The sequence below is a fragment of the Pezoporus flaviventris genome, unplaced genomic scaffold (genome assembly GCF_033815535.1).
Source record: "Pezoporus flaviventris isolate CSIRO_AGI_PZ_B2104156 unplaced genomic scaffold, CSIRO_AGI_Pfla_v1 ptg000031l, whole genome shotgun sequence".
Lineage (NCBI taxonomy): Eukaryota > Metazoa > Chordata > Aves > Psittaciformes > Psittacidae > Pezoporus > Pezoporus flaviventris.
This window is the reverse complement of record NW_026892579.1, coordinates 68,866,827-68,891,142: the sequence shown is the minus strand read 5'-3', so window position 1 is coordinate 68,891,142 and position 24,316 is coordinate 68,866,827. Positions and strand designations below refer to the sequence as shown.

The window sequence follows — 24,316 nt, the reverse complement described above, 5'->3', positions numbered from 1 at the left end:
AAGTACAGTAACAGTGACATCGTGAAGAAACAAACAGCAAAGTGACTGAGGATAAATATTAAATAGACTAGGATTACAACAATCAAATTTGTGGTTAAAAGGTGAATAAGTAACACTAACGAAGCCCAACAAGCTGAAAACCACCGATAATAGAAAACCGTACAGTAATACACCTCATAGGAATCCAAGGGGAAAGCACTATGAATGCATCATCCCAGAGAAATACCTTGAGAGAATTCCCAGTGTGCAAAAGTTTCTTCAGAATCGACCCTGGGTGAGAAGAAGGAAACAGGCACATGTCAGATGCTGAGATGGACACTGCCACCACTACCGGATATAAAGAGTACCAGAGAAAGGCCAGTTTAGTGCCATTTGCCATGTGGGTAGTGAGAAGGGTCCTAGAAAAGGAAGACTATGGGTTGAAAACCCCAAAGTGAATCCAGTTACAACCATAATCATCATTGTCAGTGCTACAAGATTAAACATGACTTCTCTTTCCAGTGGGGTACTTTGGGTTCAGCCAGCTGACAGTTTCTCAAATTATTCTCATTAAACATAAGCTACGGAGGGGGAATTTTGGGTTATTGCATTTGGAGAAACCTTCCTTACTCCTAACTGGTAGGATTAATGCATACAAATACACTCACACTGACAGCAATGGTGAGAAAATGATGCTAGCAACCCGTACTGCGTTCGTGTCTATACACACAGCTATGAAACTGCAAAATGTTTCAGTTCTGCTTTTAGAGATCCCAACCCAACCACCCTGCACTTCAAATCAGAGTGATTATAGCTCAAATGCTCCAGGTAAAACATGGCTTTAATCCAGTTCTGAGAAAAGTAACATGATAGGGGGCTATAGGGATGCTGGAGAGGGACTCTTCATTGGGGACTGTAGTGACAGGACAAGGGGTAACGGGTTAAAACTGAAACAGGGGAAGTTTAGATTGGATATAAGGAAAAAAGTCTTTCCTGTAAGGGTGCTGAGGCACTGGAATGGGTTGCCCAGGGAGGTTGTGAATGCTCCATCCCTGGCAATGTTCAAGGCCAGGCTGGACAGAGCCTTGGGTGCCATGGTTTAGTGTGAGGTGTCCCTGCCCACGGCAGGGGGGTTGGAGCCAGACAATCTTAAGGTCCTTTCCAACCCTAACTATTCTATGGTTCTATGATTCTATGATAGAGCACTCAGCTGCTCATCCCCCTGTGTCTGTGAATTCTGTACACCCCCGAATGGGAGCTTTCCCTCAGGATCCCACCATTCCACAAGACTAAATGGAATTATTAACATACCCAGCAAATACACTTCAATGCATGGGAACATCGAGCACAACTCACAAGGTACAGCTGTAAATAACTGCCCTGCCAAATTCTGTAGCTCATTTATCACACTCAGGCGAAAAATTATCCAGATACGACTATTCAAAAGAAGCAGAAATATAAAGAATGTACCAGCTCTAGAACAACTGACTGAACCCAGCCTGCTCTGCACTAGTTCAGGTGCAACGGCAGTCAAGCGCTCAAGCAGATGTCTCCTTTTGTTCCCATCAGTGCTAACTGGGAATGTGACAAGACTCCTTCCTTAACCTTTAACTTCCACTCTGTAGCTGTGTGCCAGCAAACGCCCTGTGTTGATGGTAACATGGCAGCTGACAGAATGGTGCTGGAGCCAAACCCTACTGCTTGGAGGAAATACACCCCCTTCCTCAGCAGCTGAAATGTGCTTTTACAGACAGCAAACCCGAACCCTGTGAGTGCCCTGGCAGCATTTGGGACCAGAACTTTCAAACCAGTGACCGATCGAAGATGTTGAATTCAGAGGAAACAATCACATTCAGGCACTTCACTGGATTAAAGGTGCTCTGACTATCACAGTGAATGCACTGCACCTTTCAGTAGGGCTGTGCCCATTTAACTCCAGCTTCATGCTATGTGGTTAAATGAGGAGAGGAATAAATTGTGCTTTCTGGCTCCTGTCGTATGATCACAGGTCTCAACATTCCCTATAGCAGCACTGGAGGCTGCAGGGAATATTGAAACCATTAAAAAGTTGACTTTCATCTAACTGAAGACAATGACACTTCTTTTCCCATAGCATTAATGTCTGAGTCCAATATTTAAATCTAGTTAAAAGCTCTATACAAACTGTATGAAATCCTCTATTAAACATGATCAGTGTGCAGAAAAATGAATCCTGCTTTTCTTACTGAGATCTCCAAAGCTGGGGAGTGACTAAACCAAGCCTGCCACAATTTCTATTACCTTTAGGAGAAGCCAAGTATAGCAGAAGCAGATAGTGCTTTGAGCCAAGCACTCAACTGAGCTGGCAACTTTATCCTGTCCTTTCCCATGCACGTGCTTCAATACAATCTTCAGTTCGTGCCTGTGAAACCTCTTCCTGCAGCACACCTGCCCCCCAAGGCATGCAGAGCGGACAGGAGGCTAGGCAATAAAGCAGAGCTTTACTAATGCCAGCACTACTCCCTGCCGGACTCCCCCTGTTCCTTCCCTTGTTCCAGGAGGCACAATGCACAGTAAATCCCATGGGAATCTGGGGAAGGAGCAGACAGGCTGTTGGTGTGACCCAGTGAGCCCCACCGGTATCTCCTGTCTGTCGTGGCCAGTGTCACATCCTAACGGAGGGCTTGGCAGATCCTCCACTATATGGGAATCGGTGGCAGACAGCTGGGGCCACGCTTGCACAAACACTGTGCGTTCATGATGCCACTTACACGGGACAGAAAGATCAGGGGCCAATCATTAGAAGAAAAACTGACCAAAAAGAGCTATCAAAGAGCTTGCATTTTTGTCCTGAATCTCTTTCCTTCACTGTCCCAGCCCTAAACCAGAAATTCCTCATTTAATTCCCACAAATAGTGTGAGACAACTGAGGGTTTCACAAACATTAAGGGACTAAGCTGCACAGAGAATACAGGGTATCAGAGCTGAAATGAAGCTCCTTTCACTGCAGCAGCCCCATGGCTTGCACTCAGTTTAGCACAGCCTATGCTCACCTGCTGAGCAGCCCCCTGGTCACAGCCTGGGTTCTACAGAATGAGCTTCAGGAGGTGGCAAGGGTTGAGTTCCACAGCATCCATCGTGAGGCAAGGAGCCGCACTCAGTGCTATGGGTCTGTACAGGCATCTCGGCTATGATCACATGCAAAAGACCACCACAACATACAGATTCCACAACCCTCCTCAATCCTAGCTTTGGTGTTAGTCTGTGAACACAAAGGGAGACCTAAGTAGAAAAAGATGTGTTGGTTTATGACCCCCATCCTCTCGATAGCTTCCAGCACATGGAAGAGAAGGAAACAGGACACAGATAAATCTGAGAACATAAAATTTAAAAGGCATTTGTGCAAAATCAAAGTGAAGCAGGCAACCAAACACACACAAACCAAGGAACACACAGAGCTCTTAGAGCAGGTAAAAGCATTTTCCATATGCTTCAAGATTTTTCAGCTGCCAGCCTCATGTAAGTGCTATTTGTATGGGAATACTATGGGAGTTGGTGGTTAAGAGGACCTGCAGAACTGGAATTGACTACAGAAAACACTGATTTTATTTGACTGGAAGCTTTAAACCCTTCCTTCTTACCTATACTGCGAAAATGCCATCGGTAAAAAATCCTCTCAGGTAGCAGCTGCAATATTTTCTGCAGGAAACAAAACTAAAAGTCACATTTTCTGTAGTAAACAGGCTCATTCAGAGGATACAGAGAAATTAATACACAAGACATCAATGAAATGGCAATGTACACATTGAGAACACAATAGTTAGCAAACACGTATCATAGCATAACTCTCGCCCATTACTTTCCTGCCTTATAGCAGAGAAAGATACCTGGAATGGTCCTGAATAAATACCATGACACTGTCATGAACCGCTCTCCCTTTCTCAACACCTTCCAACGCCTGGCATTCCCAAACCATCACCTTCCAACACCTGGCATTCCCAAACCATCACCTTCCAACACCTGGCATTCCCAAACCATCACCTTCCAACACGTGGCATTCCCAAACCATCACCTTCCAACGCCTGGCATTCCCAAACCATCACCTTCCAACACCTGGCATTCCCAAATATAAACTGCTTTCCAACGCAGAAGCTGCAGGTTTCCAAGCAGCTCCCTTTGGGTTACACTCCCCCTGCAGTGATCGGTAACGACTGGGTCGATACAGCCCAGGTCCTGAGCTCCTGGGGCTCCAGTCTGCCTCTCCCCATCTAAGGGGCTCTGACCCCTGGCTAAGGCAGGGCTGAAGAGCGCTGTGGTGATCTCTGCAGTGAGTGCTTTCCCTGTGCCTTCAGCTGGGGAGCGGAACCGAGCTGCACAAAGCTGGGCTCAGTTAATTCAGAGCGCAGCACTCAGGGAAGCTCCTCTGTGGAACAGCACAAGGGGCCTCTGGAGGTCCGGACTGATGGCACCAGCAGCAGTTCAAACAGGGGGAGAGGCTGTGGTCAAACCCGCTCCCCTCACTTCTGTTACCCACAGGGCACCACGAAGCAAAGCGTTTAAGCACGCTCCTGAGGGCTTTCCTGAACGGAGCCGTAGCATCTTGGTTGGAAAGAGCAGCTGGGGCCAGCAAACGTTGCTCTTTGTCAGTTTAGTGGATGGCAATGCTAGTAAATAATCTGGACAAATCAAAACTATCCAGGGTCTTACCTAGGTAAATATGACTTTTAAAAGGACTTTCAGTTAGCAGGCTCCAAGCAGCTTTTTCCTCTTTCTTACACTATTGGCAGTACAGACTAGGGCTCAGCATGGAGGTGTATTAGTGACACAGGGCAGGGAACTCACTGCTGCTCAGCTCCCAGAAACAGTGAGAGAGCAAACATGGCTTCACATGGATCCCACAGAAAAACAGGCCTGATCTCACACCTTTCCAGCCATTGAAATATGAAATTAAGATACATTTAAATGGGAAACCAGCTTTTAACATCTACTCCCGGAAATGAGATCAAACGATGTTACAAATGACTAACAGAGCTCCTCTTAATTACCAAACAGAATCACTGGAACAAAGTTCTGCACACAAAGCACCTTTAAGTTTCCAGAAATACTCCATGCAGGATGCAAATGAATGCCAGGTCATTTAAGCAACGTTTGTGGGTCTTTTGCACATAAAAGCTCACAGGAGGAAGTAAAGCATCACAGCCAAGAAAGCGAGTGTGGGCATCCCTTCCGAGACAGCCAAAGTACTGTTGCTGGAAACAGCGTGCTCCAGAGATGGGACAGGACAGACTTGTCTATTTTGCCACCACCTCAGAAATGATGTGCAACACTCCCAAGAGTCCTTCTGGAAATGGAGCATTCCTTTCTCCATGGCGGAAGATGGCAGTGATGGCACGTCCATAGACTTGGGGAACTAGACCTCAGGTCCCACTGACAGCCTGGCCTTCTTCACACCTTCACCAGGCACATGCTCCCAATAGCATTTGGCCTTTCTAAAGGTTTACCTGGAGCAGAAATGGGGCCCATCCCTTCCATGCTGTGGTGTGCTTTGTTTCACCCCCATGGCACCGTGGAGCAGGGACCAAAGAGTGGGGCGGGTGGCCAGAGGTCTGGCTCCCCATCCATGGGCAGCAGGAATGCGCTTGGGATGAAGGCTCTGACAGGCTAAAAATGAGGCCATGAGTCACACTGGGGCTTTACCTGGTAGGAAGGGGCCACGCTTCTGCCAAGCAGACTGCAGGATCCGCAGACAGAGAATTGTTGTTATCCATCTGAATACTGGAATAGTCGCAGCCCACCACTTCTCCAGCCCATTTCTGACGCTGAGCGTTACTGAACCCAGCACAGGGCAGAAAGGAGCTTCTGCCTGAATCCCAAATACTTCAAGTCGCTGCAAGAGTGGTGGTTCTCTGCATGCAGGGTTCAGTCTGCACCCCAGCACACATCAGAGCCCGTAACACGAGAGGAAGAGCTCTGTTAAACAAAACCCTAAGACAAACTGGCAGCAAAATCTGTCTGGGTTCAAGCATCAGAACACCCTGCAGGCAGAAACCTTCCAATATCTTCACATTTGTCATGGCAAACCGGTCAAAACCACGTACATTTTGTCCCCATTGTTTGAGCCATTATGAGAAGTACAGTGGATTGTTACAGCAAAACCAGCTTCCCTTCACAGACCACAGGAATGAGATACCTTCAGCTTGTCTTTGGATGTAAATCCTCTCTCACCTGTTTCAAACCCCTCACTTCTGAGAAGTAACTGTATTAAACCTCCAAAAAAGCAACTGCCACTGCCGTATCAGAATGTTTAATCAGAAAGCTGTCAAGATCTGGCACTACCACCAGTGAAATCACGTCCCAGTGCACCGCAGATGGCACAGTGAAATTCCTTACTGTAAACCAAAAACTGTCCTTGGAACACGTCTGCTTCACCAGATGCGAACACCAGCACGGCTCACTCCTGCGTCACTTATGAGAGCGATCTGATGACAAGCAGGTTTTCCCTGGCTGCCACAAGAAACCATACGTGCTCCCAAGAGCTTGTGCCGTGGTCTGGGGGCAGTTCTGCAGCCACACATCCCAGCTGGCTCAGCTCAGTCACTACCCAGCAGTTGTTTCAGACACAGCGCACTGAGGGAAACTGGGTGTCACCCCCCAACAGCACAGCATGAACATCCTGTGTGTCACATGCTGCCACCTCCACCTGAACACAAGGGTCATGTCCAGTGAACCAGGACAAGGTGCAAGCTGGAAGGTGGCAAAGCTGCAGAATAAAGACCCGTTCTGAAACACAACTCATGAGAACTTGTACATCCAAGTGCTAGTGAACTGCGGGCTGTGCCAGGAAAGCAAATGCTGTTGTGGAGTACAACCACCACCAGAACACAAGCTCAACTGAACTGCATGAAGCTGGCAGGGCTGGGGAAGGAAATAACACACTTAGAGGGGGGTTTCTTTATAAAACACAAACACCCTTCCCAGGTGACTTGAGTCAAAAGGTTGGCATAGCGAGCAAGGGGACAGAGGTTTCCATCTGAGGAAGGCTTCCATATCCCAACATGTGTTTCATACAGCAAAAATCGAGACACTTCAGTCATTTCCCTTGCTATTCTCTGCTTCAGCATGTAAAAACCAGGAAATATATATATATATATATATATATATATATGACACACTTTGAAGCAATGCAAAGATGTGGTTAATCACCTGCCTGCACTGCCACAGTGACCAGGTCGCATTGCCTGCACCACAGCTTCCTAATGAAGATAGCAAAGCTTTGCAGCACATCAGCACTCATATCAAGAGCCTGACTTCAAAGCCCACATTTGCTCCTCAATGCAAATCAAGTTATCGTGGCTCCAAGTCTGCACTATCAAATAGAACTTGTTCATGTTCCAAGTTCTTTCAAAGCTACAGCTCGAGCAATTTTTAAGCAGGAATTCCCCATGTGTGCAGGAGGGCCCAGGCGCAGGCGGTGTCACAGCGTGACAGGGGAGCATGGACATCGTGAGCAAGCTCCGGCTGTTGTCCTGCCAACATCTCATTTCCAACAGCATTTGCTATGCCCTCCCAACCCCTGGTGTTCTAAAAACACATCCTGCTCTTCCTACAAAACAAATGACAGTTGCTTCCACTCCAGCCTAGAGCTGGAGCAGCACCGCTGTGAATCCACGCTGGCCATTGACTCCTGGTTCTGGTTTCACAGCAGACTAATAGGAAATAGTTTAAGAAACCCCACAGTGCGAAATAATATTGCTTTTTCACAAAACACATAGATCTATTTAATGCTTAGTGCTTTGCTGCATCTATATGGTAATCCATTATAGCACACTTGAAATAGAAATTAGGTATTACTACTGATCAACACATCAGGGTATCTGTCAGTTCTTTTAACTGATTATCCATAGTTCTTTTTCTTCCGGACTTCCTGCATGACTAGGAATAATGTTCAGTTTAAACCTTAGTTTACACAGGATGCTGCTTTTTGAAAGATCTCTCTCTCTCTTTTGTCAAAGGAAAATAAAAGATACCAGGATTTCTATTTCCACAGATTCACTCTGGCTTAACCAATCCTGCAGCTCCTATGGAAAGGTCTGTTATTGTGCCAGCTTTGCTGAACCAAACCCACGGGTGGCTTTGTGCCTGTCACAGTGTGCTGTGCTGCCCTGCTGCAGAGGCAGGGCAGGCTGAGGCTGGGACCAAATCACACTGAAGACCCCCATAGCCTGGATGTTTCCCCTTGAATTTCCACAGAGGCGAGACAATACGTAGACAATAGAGTCCCAGAGCTCTGTAACTTGCTATGCAGCCTCTTATTAAACACCAACCAACACAAATGTTCTCGCTGATTGAACATGCTCTCAGAGGCAATGTCAGTGACAGGTTCCCACTAATGTTCATTCCAGGAGAAAGGATTCTGAGACAAAAAATAGCTTTATTTACTACAACCCGGACATCATAAGGAGTTTCTGTTAATGGCAGGTGGAGCTGCTTTAAGCCAAGTCAAATGCAGACGAGCTCCCCTACACCTCAGGTCAAGCGCTGCTCAGTGGCACCTCCATAAGAGTTTCACTGTTCAACTACTAAAACCTGCAGTAATTCAGAGTTTTTCCAGCCCCTATTCACTGATTTGGGTGAAGCCAAGAGCCTGCTGTTCATGTGCCTGCAGCGCTTCCGTCTGCGTGAAGGGACACTCCATTTACTGCACCACTAAATTATTTAGTTATTCGTTGAGGGGAAACATCTGCCCAAAGCACACAGGATACTCTTGCCCTAGGCACAGCATCAAAGAGCAGGGTCTCTGAAGTCAGACACATGAAACATATAGTTAGAACGAACAAGAGAACGCTGTAAAAGTCACATCAATGTCATTTAAAGAGCAGCAATAGATGAACCGTCAGAATTATGGCAGAAGAAACTGAGGCTGGTTCAAAAAGTAATTTTCTCCATGCAGGAAGAAGGGCTGTAAGTAATTTTATTCCTGTAAACAAATAAACCCTTGGTACTCTACTGAGCCTGAGAATTAGCCAGCCAAGTGTGTGTGAGAGACTCGGGGTTAAGCAGTGGAACTGGTAATCACAGGAGGCACCGGGAATCAACCGAAAAGCTGTACCAGAGCCTATAACCGGAATTTAAAGCTGCGACTCTTAATGGTAATTTGATTTCAAGTGTAAGATAACCTGCAGATGGGGAAATTAAGCCACTGAGCTGCACAGACATGAGGAAAATGCAAATAGTAACAGGAAAGTTAAATAAAGAGGAAAAGCTAAATAGAAAGGATAACCCCAAGAAATGAGAAACCAGGACCTGTGGCAATAAGAACTCAACAATAACCTGACTTGATTGTTCTTTGTAAAGATTTTTACAAGTACTTTTCACATTGGCCTCTTTCAATACACAATTTATTTCAACAGAATTCATTTTTCCTCAGTTTTATTCTAAATGAAGGAAGTAATTAGGAGCAACAGCCTCAGATAAGCAAACCAGCCCAAGAAAACTGCAGATATGGAACAGCCTTTTGCACATTCATAAAATATAGCATCATAGCACTAAAGTCCTTTGTAAAGAGTGATGAATGTGAAAGCAGTGAAGGTGTCACTGATGCAGGGTTTATGGCATTGAAAATGACCTGCTAAAAATCACCACTGGCTTTGAGGTTTGCTTTAAGCTGCCTAACCACTATTGCTAATTCACACAGGAGTCTATATAAAGCAGTCCTACAATGTGCTGGAAGAATCCAACATTTAAAACACCCACAGCAACCTTGATGCAGTATGAACCACAGCTGTACATTTTAAATGATGTTTATGTGCATTAGTGGGCAGTGCTATACAGCACTGCCTGCTCCCGTGCTCTGTCAGTGCAGAGCCCTGCCTGGCCACCCACACCACAGCCGGTGTTCCTCCGACACATGTGGTGTATTTACTGTGCCTGGTCTGAATCTACTTTTCCAAAGGGCTCCTAACAGACTGCAGCCAATTACAAACCTATACAGAATTAGCACCACCATCTGCAGAACAAGTCACTTGTGCACACCTGCAGTAACAAACTCAGGTTCCTTCTGTAGTCATCACATTCCCATTCTGACAGCAGAGCAACCCGTGCCGCAGTGGATTTATATCACATCTTAATCCTCTGAGTACATGGCCATTTGTAGTTTATATTTAGATGTGCTCCTGAGGACAGCACCACTGTATTGAGATCAGTACCCGCTGCTATAAAACACAGAGCTCAAAGTGTATTGGGCAAGTTCCAGCAGTTTATTGATGATCAGCTCTGGGACGACACTTCGTTGAAGTCACTTCACATGAACCTGAGCGTGTGCAATGCCAGCACTGCAGAGGCTCCCAGCCCGTTCACATTCCAGTTTACATCACCTGCTGGGTACATACTGGGGACACTGCAGAGGAGAGCTGGGGCGGGTGCATCAGTATTCTGCTGCTGAGGTTGTACGGGAGGCAGAACAGACAGCTCTGTGCCTGTTCACCGCCCCTGCCAGCCTCAACTCACTTCAGCAGGGCGAGAGCCGTGCGGGGGCAGGCTGGGCCTGGCACACAGAAGGGTCTAGAAGCACAGCACGAGCTACATCAGGTTGTAATTCTGCAGATCCTTCACGAGGTCATGCTTACCCTGTGTCTGGCCTCACTCTCATCTTCTCCAAGTTCAAGGAACCACAAATTCCACAAGAATGATGGACTTGGAGCAATTAAGAGCACCCAGCAAAACCAAAGCTTATTGTGCAAGCTATATGAAAACCACAGTATGCTTTTGTTATTTAGGAGCTGTGAAACACAAGGGCACTTAATGCTACAGCAATATGCACTGCTACAAAATAAACAAGCAAAGCAATCTGTGCTGAGAGGCTTTCTGTGTACATACCCTGCGGCAGCGGGGGCACCCAACCCACCACCCCAGCTACCTACACTCAGCACAGACCTGAGCGCCACTGGCAGGACCTGAGAAAGTTCTAGCAACAACAGCAGCTATTGTAAGTGACTTTGGAAAGCTTTCCTGCACTAGAAAGTGTATCTGAAATTATAAGAACAAACTATTTCATACAGCCAGCATGTTACATCAGTGCAGTGAATGCCGCATCAGCACAAGAGATGCAGCTGTGCATAAAACAGAGAATGGGAAGAAATTGATCTGTGCATTATATCAACCTATCAGCCTGCTCTTACTGCATTACCAGTGCAAAAAGAATGCAGCCTCAGAGGAATCGGTACTTGATGTTGCAAGACAAAACCCTTTATAATTAAAATAAACCACAGCTTTCACACTCAGATGATGGCACAGAACTCCCATGGGACCCAGCAACTTTGCAGAACTGCAGTGCACCTTCTGTGACCCACAGTGCTCGGCGTAACACGCAGCGCCTTCAAGTCAGGGAGAACAGTGACACGGGAAATGCTGTCAATGCGTTCTGAACACGTACTGCAGTCGGGAGGTAACCGGGCCTCGCCAGAGAACAGGCAAAGTCAGTTCTCACATGACTTGGCCTTTGAGATGATACACGGAAAAATAATACAGCTAACTACATCATGTATCATCTCATGAATATCTGTTCGGCAAAAGAGGAGGCCAACGCACCTTAGGGAACATGAAGTTAGATCTAAGAACTTTGTTACATTAATTGTAACAAAGTACTTTACAAAATGAACTGTTAACCTTTCATGTTACCCCCTTTTGATTAGTAGTTCTTCTTAAATATGTTGTGTGATGTTACTGTTGAGTGGCCAGGCTGGGTAGCTGACATGTAAAATTAAACCTTCAATAAACTACAACCGAATCAACACAGTTTCCAGGGGATTTATGGAAAAGGCATTTGTTACTTTTACCTCCTACCCACAGTAGGTGTCACTAGAACAGCAGCAGGACCCCACTGAGCCACCGGACAGGCAGAGGTCCATTCCTTCCATAAGTACTGCTGCTGATTCGCAAAGCGTTAGCCCTCAGCTCCTGGACTCCAGCGTTGTTAATCCTCAGTAATTACCTATTTAGCTAATTAGAAGGAAACTCCAGGCACCCTCTGGCTCAGCTGCCACCAGATGAAACCCGGGCAGCTTAACAACCCATTAGCTGGGTTTCCTATGGATTGCAGTATGAATGTTTCATTTCGTGGCATTTACATCTTCTCCTGTCCTGTGCCCAGGCTGACGTACCCTCTGTTAAGGGGGGCATGTTAAAGGGCCCTCGAAAGAACTGTTCTCCCACAAGTGAGCACGTGTTACAAATGGACTGCAAATTTACTTCAGTAGATAAAGCCCAAGAAGGGACCCCTCCAAAATCCACACAAGCATCCAAAAGGACTTCTTCTTCCCCAGGGCTGTCGGTGACCAGGCTGTAACGTAATTCCCCTCAGCTAGGACCCAAAGCAACACCGCGTTCCATATAACTATGGATTTTTCTCTTCCTCATACAGAGTGTTTTCCTGACGTTTCTAAGCGGCGTTAGATGCGCGGTTCTCAGCACCCTGGGTTTCAGGACCCAGGAGTGAACGTGTGTTCACTTCAAGAGGGTGAGCAACCATCAGCTATTTGCCATTTAATGACACAGCCACTGAAATTACTTATTCCAGACACAGCGCAAGGGCATTAATGAGCTCCCATTAAGCTGCAGAGCCCTGCTCAGGAGATGTGGCCATACCTTTACCACCGGCGTGGGAGGAGAGGGAAGAAGAGTATCTCCTGCCCCAAATACGGCACTAGCAGATGTATGAGCCCCATGCAAAGCCTAAAGCAGGCTCTTTTATTAATAAGTAGCAGAAAACATGATTTGATTTTTAGACTTCAGTGTGAAAATGCAGCCTGGCAGACAGAGGAGCGAGTCAAGAGATGAATTGGCTACCTCATAAATATTGGAAGATGAGATCACAAAAATCCAGCACTTCATATCATCATTTTCATGGCCATGTTTCATATCACAGCGTGTTAAGCTAGACAGCATCATTCTTCTTGTCAGGATAAATATTATTGTAACTACAAGCTATACATTAATACAATGGATTTTTTTCCATTTTTAGAGGGAGAGAAAAGAGTTCAGAACACGTAACCTTCATTTTAATTTCTAGAGTCCCATCGAAAGTCTGAGGCTTTTTTTCCTAACACCCCTACCAAAAAAAAGCCTAAACTATAAAGAAAGACTAACACTTTTGTGATGTAAGACTCAAGTAAAAAGTTAGCAGATGGATTAACAAAGAGAAATCAATAGGAGATGTGTGTATTTACCCTTGAGAAAGAAATCAGGCCAATTATTTACCTAATGGATTGTTAAAAAAACCCCAAACCAAAACCCCTATAGGCACCACTGATCCTGTCTTCAGACAGACAGAGCTTCTGCTGTGTGTTTGTAAGACACTTTATATGTCAGGCTTTCATCTGGTCCAGTGATGTTTTCTCACCCAAATATATTTAGGTAATAACTGATTGTAGAGATCCCTGAGAAAATGATTTATCACAGGCTACTCTTTTTTAAATCAAAGACACCCAGCTTTGACTCTGCTAAAGTTAACTGGCCAACATTTCCTCCCTAGACACTGCAGACACTGTGAGCGCTGGCACTGGAAAGGGCACGCTTCTGGGTGGAAAAGATGCTCCTCTTTAATAAATCCCATTTTAAACATTGCCATTAAAAAAGTTACATTAACATTTCACACTCAGCTCAAACTGCTATGCGGTAGTTGACAACTCTTACTCATTTTGGTTTCCTTGTGCTGCAAGACTGAATACTGCAGTGGTAACAGATGCCTCCCTGTGAAAGGAGCAGAGCCCAGACTCCTGCTGTGAGACATTCAACATAAACGTGACACTGAACTTCACGCTGACAAAGCACAGTGGAGCAGAACTGCTGTTCCGAACTAGTCCTCCATGAGACACAGAAGCAAGAACTTCATTCAAAAAAACTGCTCCCAAATTCTACTGAGAGGACCCAGGACACTTCCAAAGAGTTGATCCTCAGGACAGGTATAATTCATAACCACAGTATTCATTATATATTATTTACAGATAAATGACAGTAATACACCTGTCGTCTATCAAAATGACTATCAAGAGATTTTGATGAAATCTCTTAACTCTGGATATTCATCCAACCAACATTCCTATTGCATAATAAACTGTTTATTGTCATCGTATCTGCAAGCGTAACCCCCCCAGTTCTCCTCTGCCTCCCACTTTGTATAGTCACGGACACCTACTGTCGGTTTGACTGACATCTGGCTTCACCCCGCATTGTAAAGGCCTAAGTAAGCATATAATCACAGCGAGACTTAAAATAAAAAGTAGTTGGAAAACTTACTTCAAAAAGAAAGAGAATGGAGTCCAGCTCCTCCCTTTGTGATTTATTCCCTGCAAGGCAGAAAGCAACAGTTTGCCATAAATACACAGTATGAAACAGATGGCAAAATCACACTGTTACTCATGTGAAGTCAAAGATGTTGCACTCTGCTTATTTTATTCATCTTTAACAGCAAAAGAGCAAGATGCTTCCAGACTTCAGTGCCCCTCTCTCTGAATCCGAGTGAGGGACCGCTGGAGTCCAGGTCACCGTGCCCATCTCCAAGCAGACAGCCATTCCTGCCGACAGAGCTCCAACACTGCGCTTGGTCTGTGCGTCTCTGACAGTGCTTGAGCTGAACAGACATCTGCTTAACTGCAGGCTGAAGGCTTCAGCACTTCAAAACGAGGCAAGAGGATGCGTATATAAATGCACGAGAACTGATTCTTGAGCTGAAGTGACACTTCACCATAAAAATGCATTTAGAATTCTTTTCAGTTATGACATTTCAGAGCAATTTCTGTGCTCATCTCTCTGCCACCGTAAAATTAACATGATTAATACTAATACTGTACTGCACAGAACCATTAATGCAAATAGAGGTAACTGTGGACTAGATAATCACCAGATAAGCTCTAACAGAATGCTGTTGAGAACAGTTGGGGAAAACTGACTCAACAACTGCTGGCAAACCTCTAAAACTTACCTTTTTGTTTCAAGCTGTTTTCCAGTGTTACGAAGTTTTCATAGAATACAAAATAAATTTGAGAATAATTGTTCTCAAAGAATTGCTTCAGGTCACTCCCATCCACAATATCTGAAAAGAGGAACAAACGGAGTCACTGCACAACGTCACAAAGCTGGAAGGCACTGTGTTCATGCAAACTGAGTGTTAGAGAATGGAATAAACACAATACAAAACCATTTCAGTGAGTTCATTGGGTATTCTACACCAAACTGATTCCATCCTTGCAAAGTAAAACAGGGGCATTTCCATTTGCACTTCACTGATGAAAGGTTGCCGTGTGGCTGAGGTCCACCGGGTTTCCATCAACAGAATCAGAAAGGAGATGGGCTGTGTCTTGGCTATCAACCTAATGGCTTCTGTGTCATTACAAGGAGGTACTGTGGGAAAAGACAAACACCAGGAGAGATTGCTGTATGCAAGCTGCAGACTATCTGACAAGCAGATCAATTCAGAAAACAGCAAATTCCCAATTCATTTCAATGGAAAGCCGGGCATGCTCCCTTCCCTGAGCCTTGGATTGGGGCTGGCATTTGAAATAAGTTTATTTGTTCAGAAGAAAAAAAAACCTAATGTTTTCTAAACCTGCCACTTGCAAAACACACTTTAACGTCACCTGCTCTTCACTGAACTGATTTGGTCACAAAGAGTGAGATGATTCCACCCCAAAGTAAGAAGATAAAGGGCAGGAATTATTAACAACACAGCCTCTCACTGAAATTTCACCTCTCAAGAAACTCATTCATTAATCAAGACAAAGCAATTGCAACACAACCCAGTAACATCACACAAGTGCAGAAGAGGGAATGACTTTAGTCTTGGACAATGCGGAGGGAGGGTTAATTAATACCGGTTTGGTAGTAGGGCATTGCCTGGTTGCTTGTGCTACGGAAACAAGCAAGGCATGGAAACTCTTTTACATGATATCTGTTTCCTACAAGCTACTGGTCTCGAACTTGTGAGCTAAGTGCAAATATTCCCCTCTCTGAATGCGTCCTGTTAAATACAACTCTGGGAGAAAACAAGGCTTCCATTTACAAGGATTTCATATGAAGGGATGAGGTCATTAAGAGCTGAACAAAAAGGAAACTTTGCCTTTGAGCTGTGAAAGGAGAAAGGAACTGCCTGATCAAAAAAAGCAAATTCTCCTTTTCTCTATGCGTGACTCATGTGCTGCTCTGCTGTCCGGAGGCACTGGAGCACTGCAGCCCTCTCCTGCCGAACCACGGTGCTCCTCACATTCCCTCGCAAGGTGTGCAGGAAAACCTTCTCTTGCCTTAGAAGCAGCCAGCAACAACACCCCCATTTACTACCCCAAGAGATAATATTCACTCAGAAAGTAAGACTTTATTGGAATCCTGCATGCAAGTTGTCATCCTGACACCACTGCGCACTTCACCTAAAACATAATATCCAATACACAAGGAATAAGCCACTGGCCCAATAATTCCATTGTTCAAAGACAGAGCTTTCTTGGGCATTTCACTCCCAAATTCCTTACTTGCTGCACACATTAAGAAAACACGGTTTCTTTACTCCTTCACCACACATGCTCATGGTGAGGAGCAGTGGAAAGCCACAGTGAGCACGAGCGCTTCTCCCTGCTCCGGTGGGCACAGGAGGGCAGAGGTGGGCGATGGCTCTGCCAGCTAAACCGACAGAAACCAGGACAAGACAGAGCTTCCCAGGAGGGCTCATGGAAAGTTGGCAGGAGGCCTGAGACACTCACTTGGCTCACTACTATACGTATGTTCAGCTTGCGGCAGGGTAAGGCTCATTCTTCTGCTTTCCAAATGGAAAACATCAGTGAAAGTATCATGCACTACTTATCATACAAAATAAGAAAATAAACCACTGACTTTAGGGAAATCACAGTGACTGAAGAATTTATAAGCATCCAAGGAAATTAAACTGCAGGGCTGGGATTGAATTGCAGGTATTAGGTAATATTTTTATATTTACTCATAAGTAGCTCTCAGGTTACTCCTGCTGAAACCAGCCACCTAGTGATGCCAGAGCTCTGAGCAAGCCAGCAAACACTGTCAGCCATCAGATACATAATGGTTTCCCATACCCACATATACGCTAACGGCATTCCCCAAACACGGATAGGTGATCCATTGGCTGATGCTGCCCATGGGCACTTTACAGCTTTTACAGCAACATACAGGAGATAACGAGACGTTCAGGAGGGTGCACATGATATTCCCTCCATATAAAGCATGGAGCAGTTGGCTCATAAGGTAACTGCAAGTCACCATTACTTGCCTTACTGAAGCTGGAAGTTTAGGGAAACAAACTATCCAGGTACCACTGAATAAGAATCTGGGTTTCCTGCCAAGCTCTCATTACCCTTCTCATATGACTAGATCTGCGGGGACAATCATCCTGTCCTTAGCAAGCCAGAACCTTTCTTTTCCTGTTAACTCCAAGTGTTGCTGCAGTCACTTAAGTAATCAAAACCCTCCCTTCATTCCATGAACTTCCAAAGTCTCTTGGCTTCATGTTATTCATACAAAGTTCTCTCAGTCCTGAAGGGCTTTCTTTAGCTCAAATACTTCAGAATTAAAGCAGATGAAGGTACAATGGTACACTCGTACCCCGGTTAATTGCAAACTTTTATTACTACTCTTGCCCCAGAAATTACAAACAGGTTTTACCTTCAAAAAGGTGCATCAGCATGGCAACATCCTCTACTAACCCCCTCTAGTTAGAGCAATCTCTACAATAACTGAACACCTCCAATTTCATGTGAAACCTCAGGGTAAGGGCTGTTCTAAACTCAGCAGGAAGGCTGGAAGAGGTCACCTTTGAGTGTCTCTAAATGAAAACCTCTCCTACGCCTGTGCCATAACTGGAAAACCCCACTGCCCTCCTTCAGTATCTTGTTCTTGGGCTTGGCAACGGCACCAATCTGCTGCTACTTTCAAAGCAATGTTATCATCCTTAACAATATTCAGTTCAAGAAAATTCAAGCCCCATAATTCAGCTTCAGCACCATCCCCATCCCAGGCAGCTCACAGAGATTCACCGGTGGCTCTGGGGAAGGGCCCACTCTTTGCTGTTTCTCAGTTTAATGTGCATGGTGGTGGGCAACTTAGAGCACCAGGGTCTGTTCACAGACACAACCTCCACACCAACATTATCTCCAGCCCTAAAGCTCTCTGGCAAATCACTCTGAAATTGGAAGGAGCAATAACACCACACAGAAAAGGCTCAGCACCCTCATGAAATAAAAACTTACCCATATTCTGCATGAGCGGAGAGTGACCTCATGTAAATTACTGGAGAACTACAGCAGAGGGTAGCTGTTGCTCCTGCTACACCATTACTCATAAAAAATACGTCACGACAGAGCAATTCTTGGAACCAGAAGAAAAACTCATGGGGAATACACTAAGGCGTGCAAAGATGTTAGAGTGAACTTGTCACTTGTGTCGGAGGAGAAAACACTGAGATGCTTAAAAAAAGAAAGAATATTTTTGCCCATGAACAGTCACAGAAACAAAGTTTTAAAGAGCAAAGACACATTTTTATGCTAAACAATGTCCCGCAGACACTAACCTGGGAAACAGTGCAGAGGGCTTCGTTTATGGCCAAATCACTGTGAAAGAGCCAAGCTTGTCACCACCATTGCTTATAACACCAGCGTGGCTCAAGTCCATCCTAAAAAGACCACACTGTTGACACTGTATTTGGGAAAAAAAACATTCCTACCGATTTTACCCAAGTTCTGAAAGTCAGTTTGTCTTTACAGTAACAAAACTAAAGGAACTTTTCTGGTCATTTCCCTAACACCAGTGAGTGCTTTGCATGGCCATGCAGGTAGAGACTGCCCACAGGAAGTAGGAGCTCAGATCCTGAAGGGCATCAGAGACTTGAGGGATGGATGTTACAGCAACACAAATGTACAGGAATCTTTTCTTTCCGTTTGGGTACTGGACAAACAGATGGTAGCTAAGGGACCTGAAGCCATCAAACTGTGTGTTACTGATGCTGGTGCTCACACAACCCCTTGTTTATGGAAATACATATTCCTCCTTCTCATCCCTCCCCTGTTATACCATCCTCTGATTCCTATCCTCCTGCGTCAGCAGGATCTCAGAGGAGTAACTGTCATTTTGTTTACAGATTAATTCCTGTGATTTAAAGCTAACAAAGGAGGAGAGGATGGCACCTCCTACGGAAACACAAGAACAGGGCAGTTATTTTGAGAACATGTGCCACTGTGGCCTGAGCCAAGCAGTTGGGGACAGGGAGTGAAATGACTGGGGTGGGAGGACACGAAGACACACACATTCCTAGCCCTGGCCAGCACAAGGAGTGCCACACCGCAGGGGGAGAGAAAGAGAAAGAAACATCCAACTCTTTTTGAGACTCTATACCAAAAGCTCAGTTTGCTTTAAATACAGAAGAGATCCTTACCATGAGTTGCTTCATTCCCCCTGCTGAACAATACCATAAAACATGCACTTGCAACAGCATCTCTGAAGATATTATCTTCAAAAAGCCACTCCCATGTTATCTGAAGTGTTTACATTGATGTTCTCAAAGGCAGACATCAGGAACAGGACCACAGCCTGCTTTGACACAGCCCTTGCAACAAGCCACATCCCCTACGAGACAGCGAGCTGTCACATCACAGCACTGCAGCCAGCAAGGCCCTCATTCACTGCCCAGCCCTCTGGTTCTGATGACAGCTTCACCCGAAACCAGTGTTCAACAGGAAGGTTAATCAAAACATCAGGTCACTACCTCTGGCAGTGGCTACTTCCTGAGCAGTGATAGGGATATTTCCCCATTACCAGCTGGGTTGTCAGTATTTTTACAGAAAGCACCAGGCACGGCTCTCCCCTTCTGTTCCATCTGCCTGAGGACATCAGTTAATTTCGTCACGCTCATGGGTGTATTTCCATTAGTTCCACCCGTCAGCTCTGTCACCAGAGCCTGACAACCTTCTGTCCTGCACACAAACCATCACACTCCCTAGGATGGGTACCACCAAGAGCCAGAGCCACAGCCACACCAGTGTTTCACCTTAACCTAGTGGTGTCCTTCCGAGAGGCCGAAAGGGGAACATTAACCCAAGCTGCTGTACTTCTTGTTTCTTCAAGTCCCTTTACTCCCGTGGGGCTGGTGGAGCACGACGACACACATGGTCTGCGAGCTCGCATTCCAGCCTCTCAGAGCATCTCTCCAGGATGCTTTCACAAAGTGCTCTAAACCTCACCTCAGAAACAAGAAGCTTCCCAACATTTTTTTTTTTTTTTTTTACACTGAAACTTGCCATTCTTTTCCTATTGCTTGCACAGCACACGAGCAATGAGACATACACAGTTAAAAGGCACATCATAATGCAGGTAAGGAATGTGCTCCCACCCTTCCAATGTCCTGCCCTTAAATACGTGGTACCATTAAGAATTAAATACATAGAAAGGCAAACGAAGTTCTCATACACACATTTGGTCCTCAGAGGGAAATCAACACGAAACTCACACCAGATTGACAACTATGGAGATTCTGTACATACAGAACAGGAGGAATTTATACCCAGAGCAGCCACAGACCCTTCACTCAGCACTAATTCCAAAGCTAAGCTTCAATGCTGTTCACAAACAACGTGCAGACTGCAGGTGCTGAGGGGCTCCAACCCGTGAGACTCTTGTGTCCCACCACCACAGCAGTCAGAACTGCTCCACTTGTGAGTCCACACGGGGAATATTAACTGTCTATGGTCTGGGCACATCAAACCTGCGTGCATTGCTGGTCACAAGATGAGTGAGACCTGGCCACTTCCAGAGCATGACTCAAGACCAGTTACAGATCTGTCCAGCACTTGTCCACTGATCGATTACCCACAGAAGTCTCTGGTTCAGATTAGCTACTTCAGTGCAGCAGATCACAAGGGAGCAACACAAACCAGGGGGATGGTTACTCATGCGTACGAAACATGTCCCAAAAAAATCAGCAAGATGCCCGTAGCAAGCTAAACCAATACAGACTTGGCTTTCACTTCATTCACTCATTTCCACACCCTGAGCACAGCTTTCTCCAGGGCTCCATCCCAAGGGAGAGAAGCACTGCTCTTCCCAGGACCACACTCAGGGTCCTCACCACAAAGGCTCCTTGATTTGCTACAGAACGTTCAAACCTGTTTGTGTATGTTCCCTCCTCACAGCTGACATTTTAACCTGCAGTTCCATCTCCAGCACCGTGAATGGGCCCACGCTGCCCACAGGGCGGTTCACTGGTGCAGCCCTGCAGCCTCCTGCTCTCTCCTGACCAGGCCCTCCCCTCCAGACACTTACTTGCTTCTCACAGCCCACAACACAACATCTTTGAGGCTTTAACACACCTGCAAACCTGACTGAAACGGCAAACTAGCCAAGGGCTGCAGTACACTGGCACAGACCAGATCATTTTCTCCTCCTTCTTACCAAGGAGAACAATCTAAACTGAGATAAACACACACTGCCACCGATGCTCCTGAACAGAGACAGTGCACAAAACCTCTTAAAAGCATTCTCCTGCTGCAGTTTGCTGAGTAACAGAGAACACGAGGCCAACCAAATCTTAGCAACTCGTTTCTCACAGCTGAAATCACAGAATCCCAGATTGGTTTGGGTTGAAAGGACCTGAAAGCTCCAACCCCTGCCACAGGCAGGGATCCCTTCCACTGGAGCAGCTTGCTCCAAGCCCCTGTGTCCAACCTGCCCTTGAACACTGCCAGGGATGGGGCAGCCACAGCTTCTCTGGGCACCCTGTGCCAGCGCCTCAGCACCCTCACAGGGAAGAGCTTCTGCCTAAGAGCTCAGCTCAGTCTCCCCTCGGGCAGGTTCAAGCCATTCCCCTTGGCCTGTCCCTCCATCCCTTGTCCCAAGCCCCTCTCCAGCTTTCCTGCAGCCCCTTCAGGAACTGGAGCTGCTCTCAGGTCTCCCCTTCAGGAGCCTTCTCTTCTCCAGGCTGCCCCAGCCCAGCTCTCTCAGCCTGGCCCCAGAAAAGCAGCTCTCCGGGAGGGAGCAAGGAAGAAGGACAAGTTGTCAACGTGTTGTTGACAAGAGCAGAGCTCCTAGAACTGCTCTTCCGAAGAGCCCCGCAGGAAATCACCCATGTAGGCACGGCTTTTGTCCCCAAACAACAATGCTGCAGCACAAGTATTTCGACACAAGCGACCCAAGTTTCCGAAGCCAGGAGCAGCAGAGCACGGCAATAACCTTCTGCATGGGCTCCGGGAACTGGGGAAGGAGGCGGGCTGCTGCCTTCCCACAGCGCCGGGAAGCGCCCGGAGCTCCCCAGCACTGCCAAGGGAGCTTGGGGAAAGCTGCGGTAACTCGGGGCAGGCACGGGCACCTTCAGCGGGGGCTGCCTGTCAAGTCTTCACTCCGCAGCGCTCTCCCGCCTGAGGACAGCAGCGCCGGTGAACGGACGGAGGCACCGAGGCTGACTGGGAGGCGGGCGCGGCCGGCACCTTCGCCTCGAGGTGAGGCTTTCGCTAAGGTGAGGCTCCTCCCGCCCGGCCCGGCCCCCCTGGGTTTCGCTGCCCGTGGGGCGTAGGGGCGGGGGTCTCCGGGCCCGGCCCGGCCCCGCCCGCTCCCCTCAGCGCCGCGGCGGCCGCACTCACCCAGCAGCGCGCGGAGGTGCTTGAGGCGGGTGAGTACATCCCGCTTCGGGTCCAGCGCCTTCTGCGTGGATTTCCTGACATCGGCGTGGCCCTTCCTGGAGAACATCCCTGCGCGGGGCGGGCGGGCAGCGCCGCCACAGACACACACACACACACACCCAGACCCAGACCGAGACCCAGGCCCAGCCCGTGACCGGCCCGCTGCCCGCCGCACCGGTGGGCGTGCCCGTGGCCGCGCCGCCCGCCCGTCGCACTGCGCAGCCGCGCCCCCTCGCGGCCGGGAGGACTACAGCCCCCGGCGTGCCCCGCGGCGGGCGGCCCGCGCGCCGGCGTTCAGCGTGACGTCACGGCCGGGCCCGCGCCGCCGGCGTTCAACGTGACGTCACGGCCGGGCCCGGGCGGCGGCGTTTCAGGTGACGTCACGGCCGGGGTTTGACGTTTAATGGCGGCTTCATTCACCCTCCGGGCTGGATAACGGCGCTGCTGCGCTGGGGGGCACTCAGCGCAGTCCCGCTCCAGCCCCGGTTTGTCGCCCTTGATGTGTGCCCTTGCGTGTGCCCCGAAGGGAGATGACGCGCCCATGACGTCAGAGTTTGCGGTGTCGGGGTTGACGCCTCAGGTGTTGGCGGTGCTGCGGTGGCCCCAGGGCCCCGCGCCAGCGCTGTCCAGTGGCAGCACTCAGAGGGCCCCAGGCAGCGCCACGGCGGGTGGCAGTGCTGGTGTGCTGGGGGCAGGAGGCTCTGCAGAGGGCTCTGCACAGGCTGCATGGAGGGGACGAGGCCGATGGGATGGGGGTCAACAAGGCTCAGTGCTGGGGCCTGCACTTGGGCCACAGGAACCCCAGGAACGCTCCAGGCTCGGGGAAGAGCGGCTGGAAAATGCTCATGGGAAAGGAGCTGGGGTGGGAAGGGCCTGGAGCACAGGGGTGATGGGGAAGGGATGAGGGACCTGGGGGGTTCAGTGGGGAGAAGAGAAGGCTCAGGGGAGACCTGATGGCTCCCTACAAGTGCCTGAGAGGAGGATGGAGCCAGGAGGGGCTGGGCTCTGCTCCCAAGGAACAAGGGATGGGACAAGAGGAAACGGCCTCAAGCTGCACCAGGGCAGGTTTAGATGGAGCTGAGGAACAATTCCTGCCCCAGAGGGTGCTCAGGCATTGGAACAGGCTGCCCAGGGCAGGGCTGCAGTCACCGGCCCTGCAAGTGTTCACACCCCGTGGAGATGAGGCCTCAGTGCCATGGGGCAGTGGTGGCCTTGGCAGTGCTGGGGTAAGGGTTGGACTGGATGAGCTTGAAGGGCTTTTCCAGCCTGGCTGATCCTGTGATTGTAGCATTCTGTACCGCAGTACAGTGGTACGGGCACAGGGCTCCATCCCTGCTTGGCAAGGGATTTAATGCATGGTTTAATTGGAGTTGTCTGTCTGCCTCTTGCCAGAAATCCTGCAGTTGGATTAATGTTTGCTCTGTTGTAATGCTGCAGTGAGCTTGCTGTGGGGAATGCCCCTGTAATGTTCAATCCGTTGGTGCTGATTCTGTCGTTTTCAAAGCTGGCAATTCCACCGCCCTTGGACAGTACCTGTTCTGGTTAATGAATCCCTGTTTTCGCAGGGACACTGAGCTACACGCGGTTCCCTGTGTGGGAAGAGCCTTTGGGTTCGCTCTGCCAATCACAAGTGCTGCTGCTGCTCCTGGGGCACCCAGGGAGGGTAAAACGCTCTGCAGGTT

The 24,316-nt window shown here is 47.8% G+C and overlaps 1 protein-coding gene across 4 annotated transcripts in view; it reads right to left on the bottom strand.

Moving 5' to 3' along the window:
- The window catches only part of RALGAPA2 (Ral GTPase activating protein catalytic subunit alpha 2), a 115,494-nt gene extending 92,778 nt beyond the window's left edge, over positions 1-22,716 (bottom strand). For all 4 annotated transcript variants that reach the window (XM_061461767.1, XM_061461766.1, XM_061461765.1 and 1 more), the window contains exons 1-5: positions 22,596-22,716; positions 14,936-15,046; positions 14,251-14,300; positions 3,600-3,657; positions 227-270 (exon numbers count right to left, since the gene is read on the bottom strand). In XM_061461767.1, coding sequence (XP_061317751.1) covers positions 227-270; positions 3,600-3,657; positions 14,251-14,300; positions 14,936-15,046; positions 22,596-22,701 — 369 coding nt within the window. In that variant the 5' untranslated portion in view covers positions 22,702-22,716. The remainder of the gene's footprint in view (positions 1-226; positions 271-3,599; positions 3,658-14,250; positions 14,301-14,935; positions 15,047-22,595) is intronic.
- Between the last annotated feature and the right edge of the window lie 1,600 nt (positions 22,717-24,316).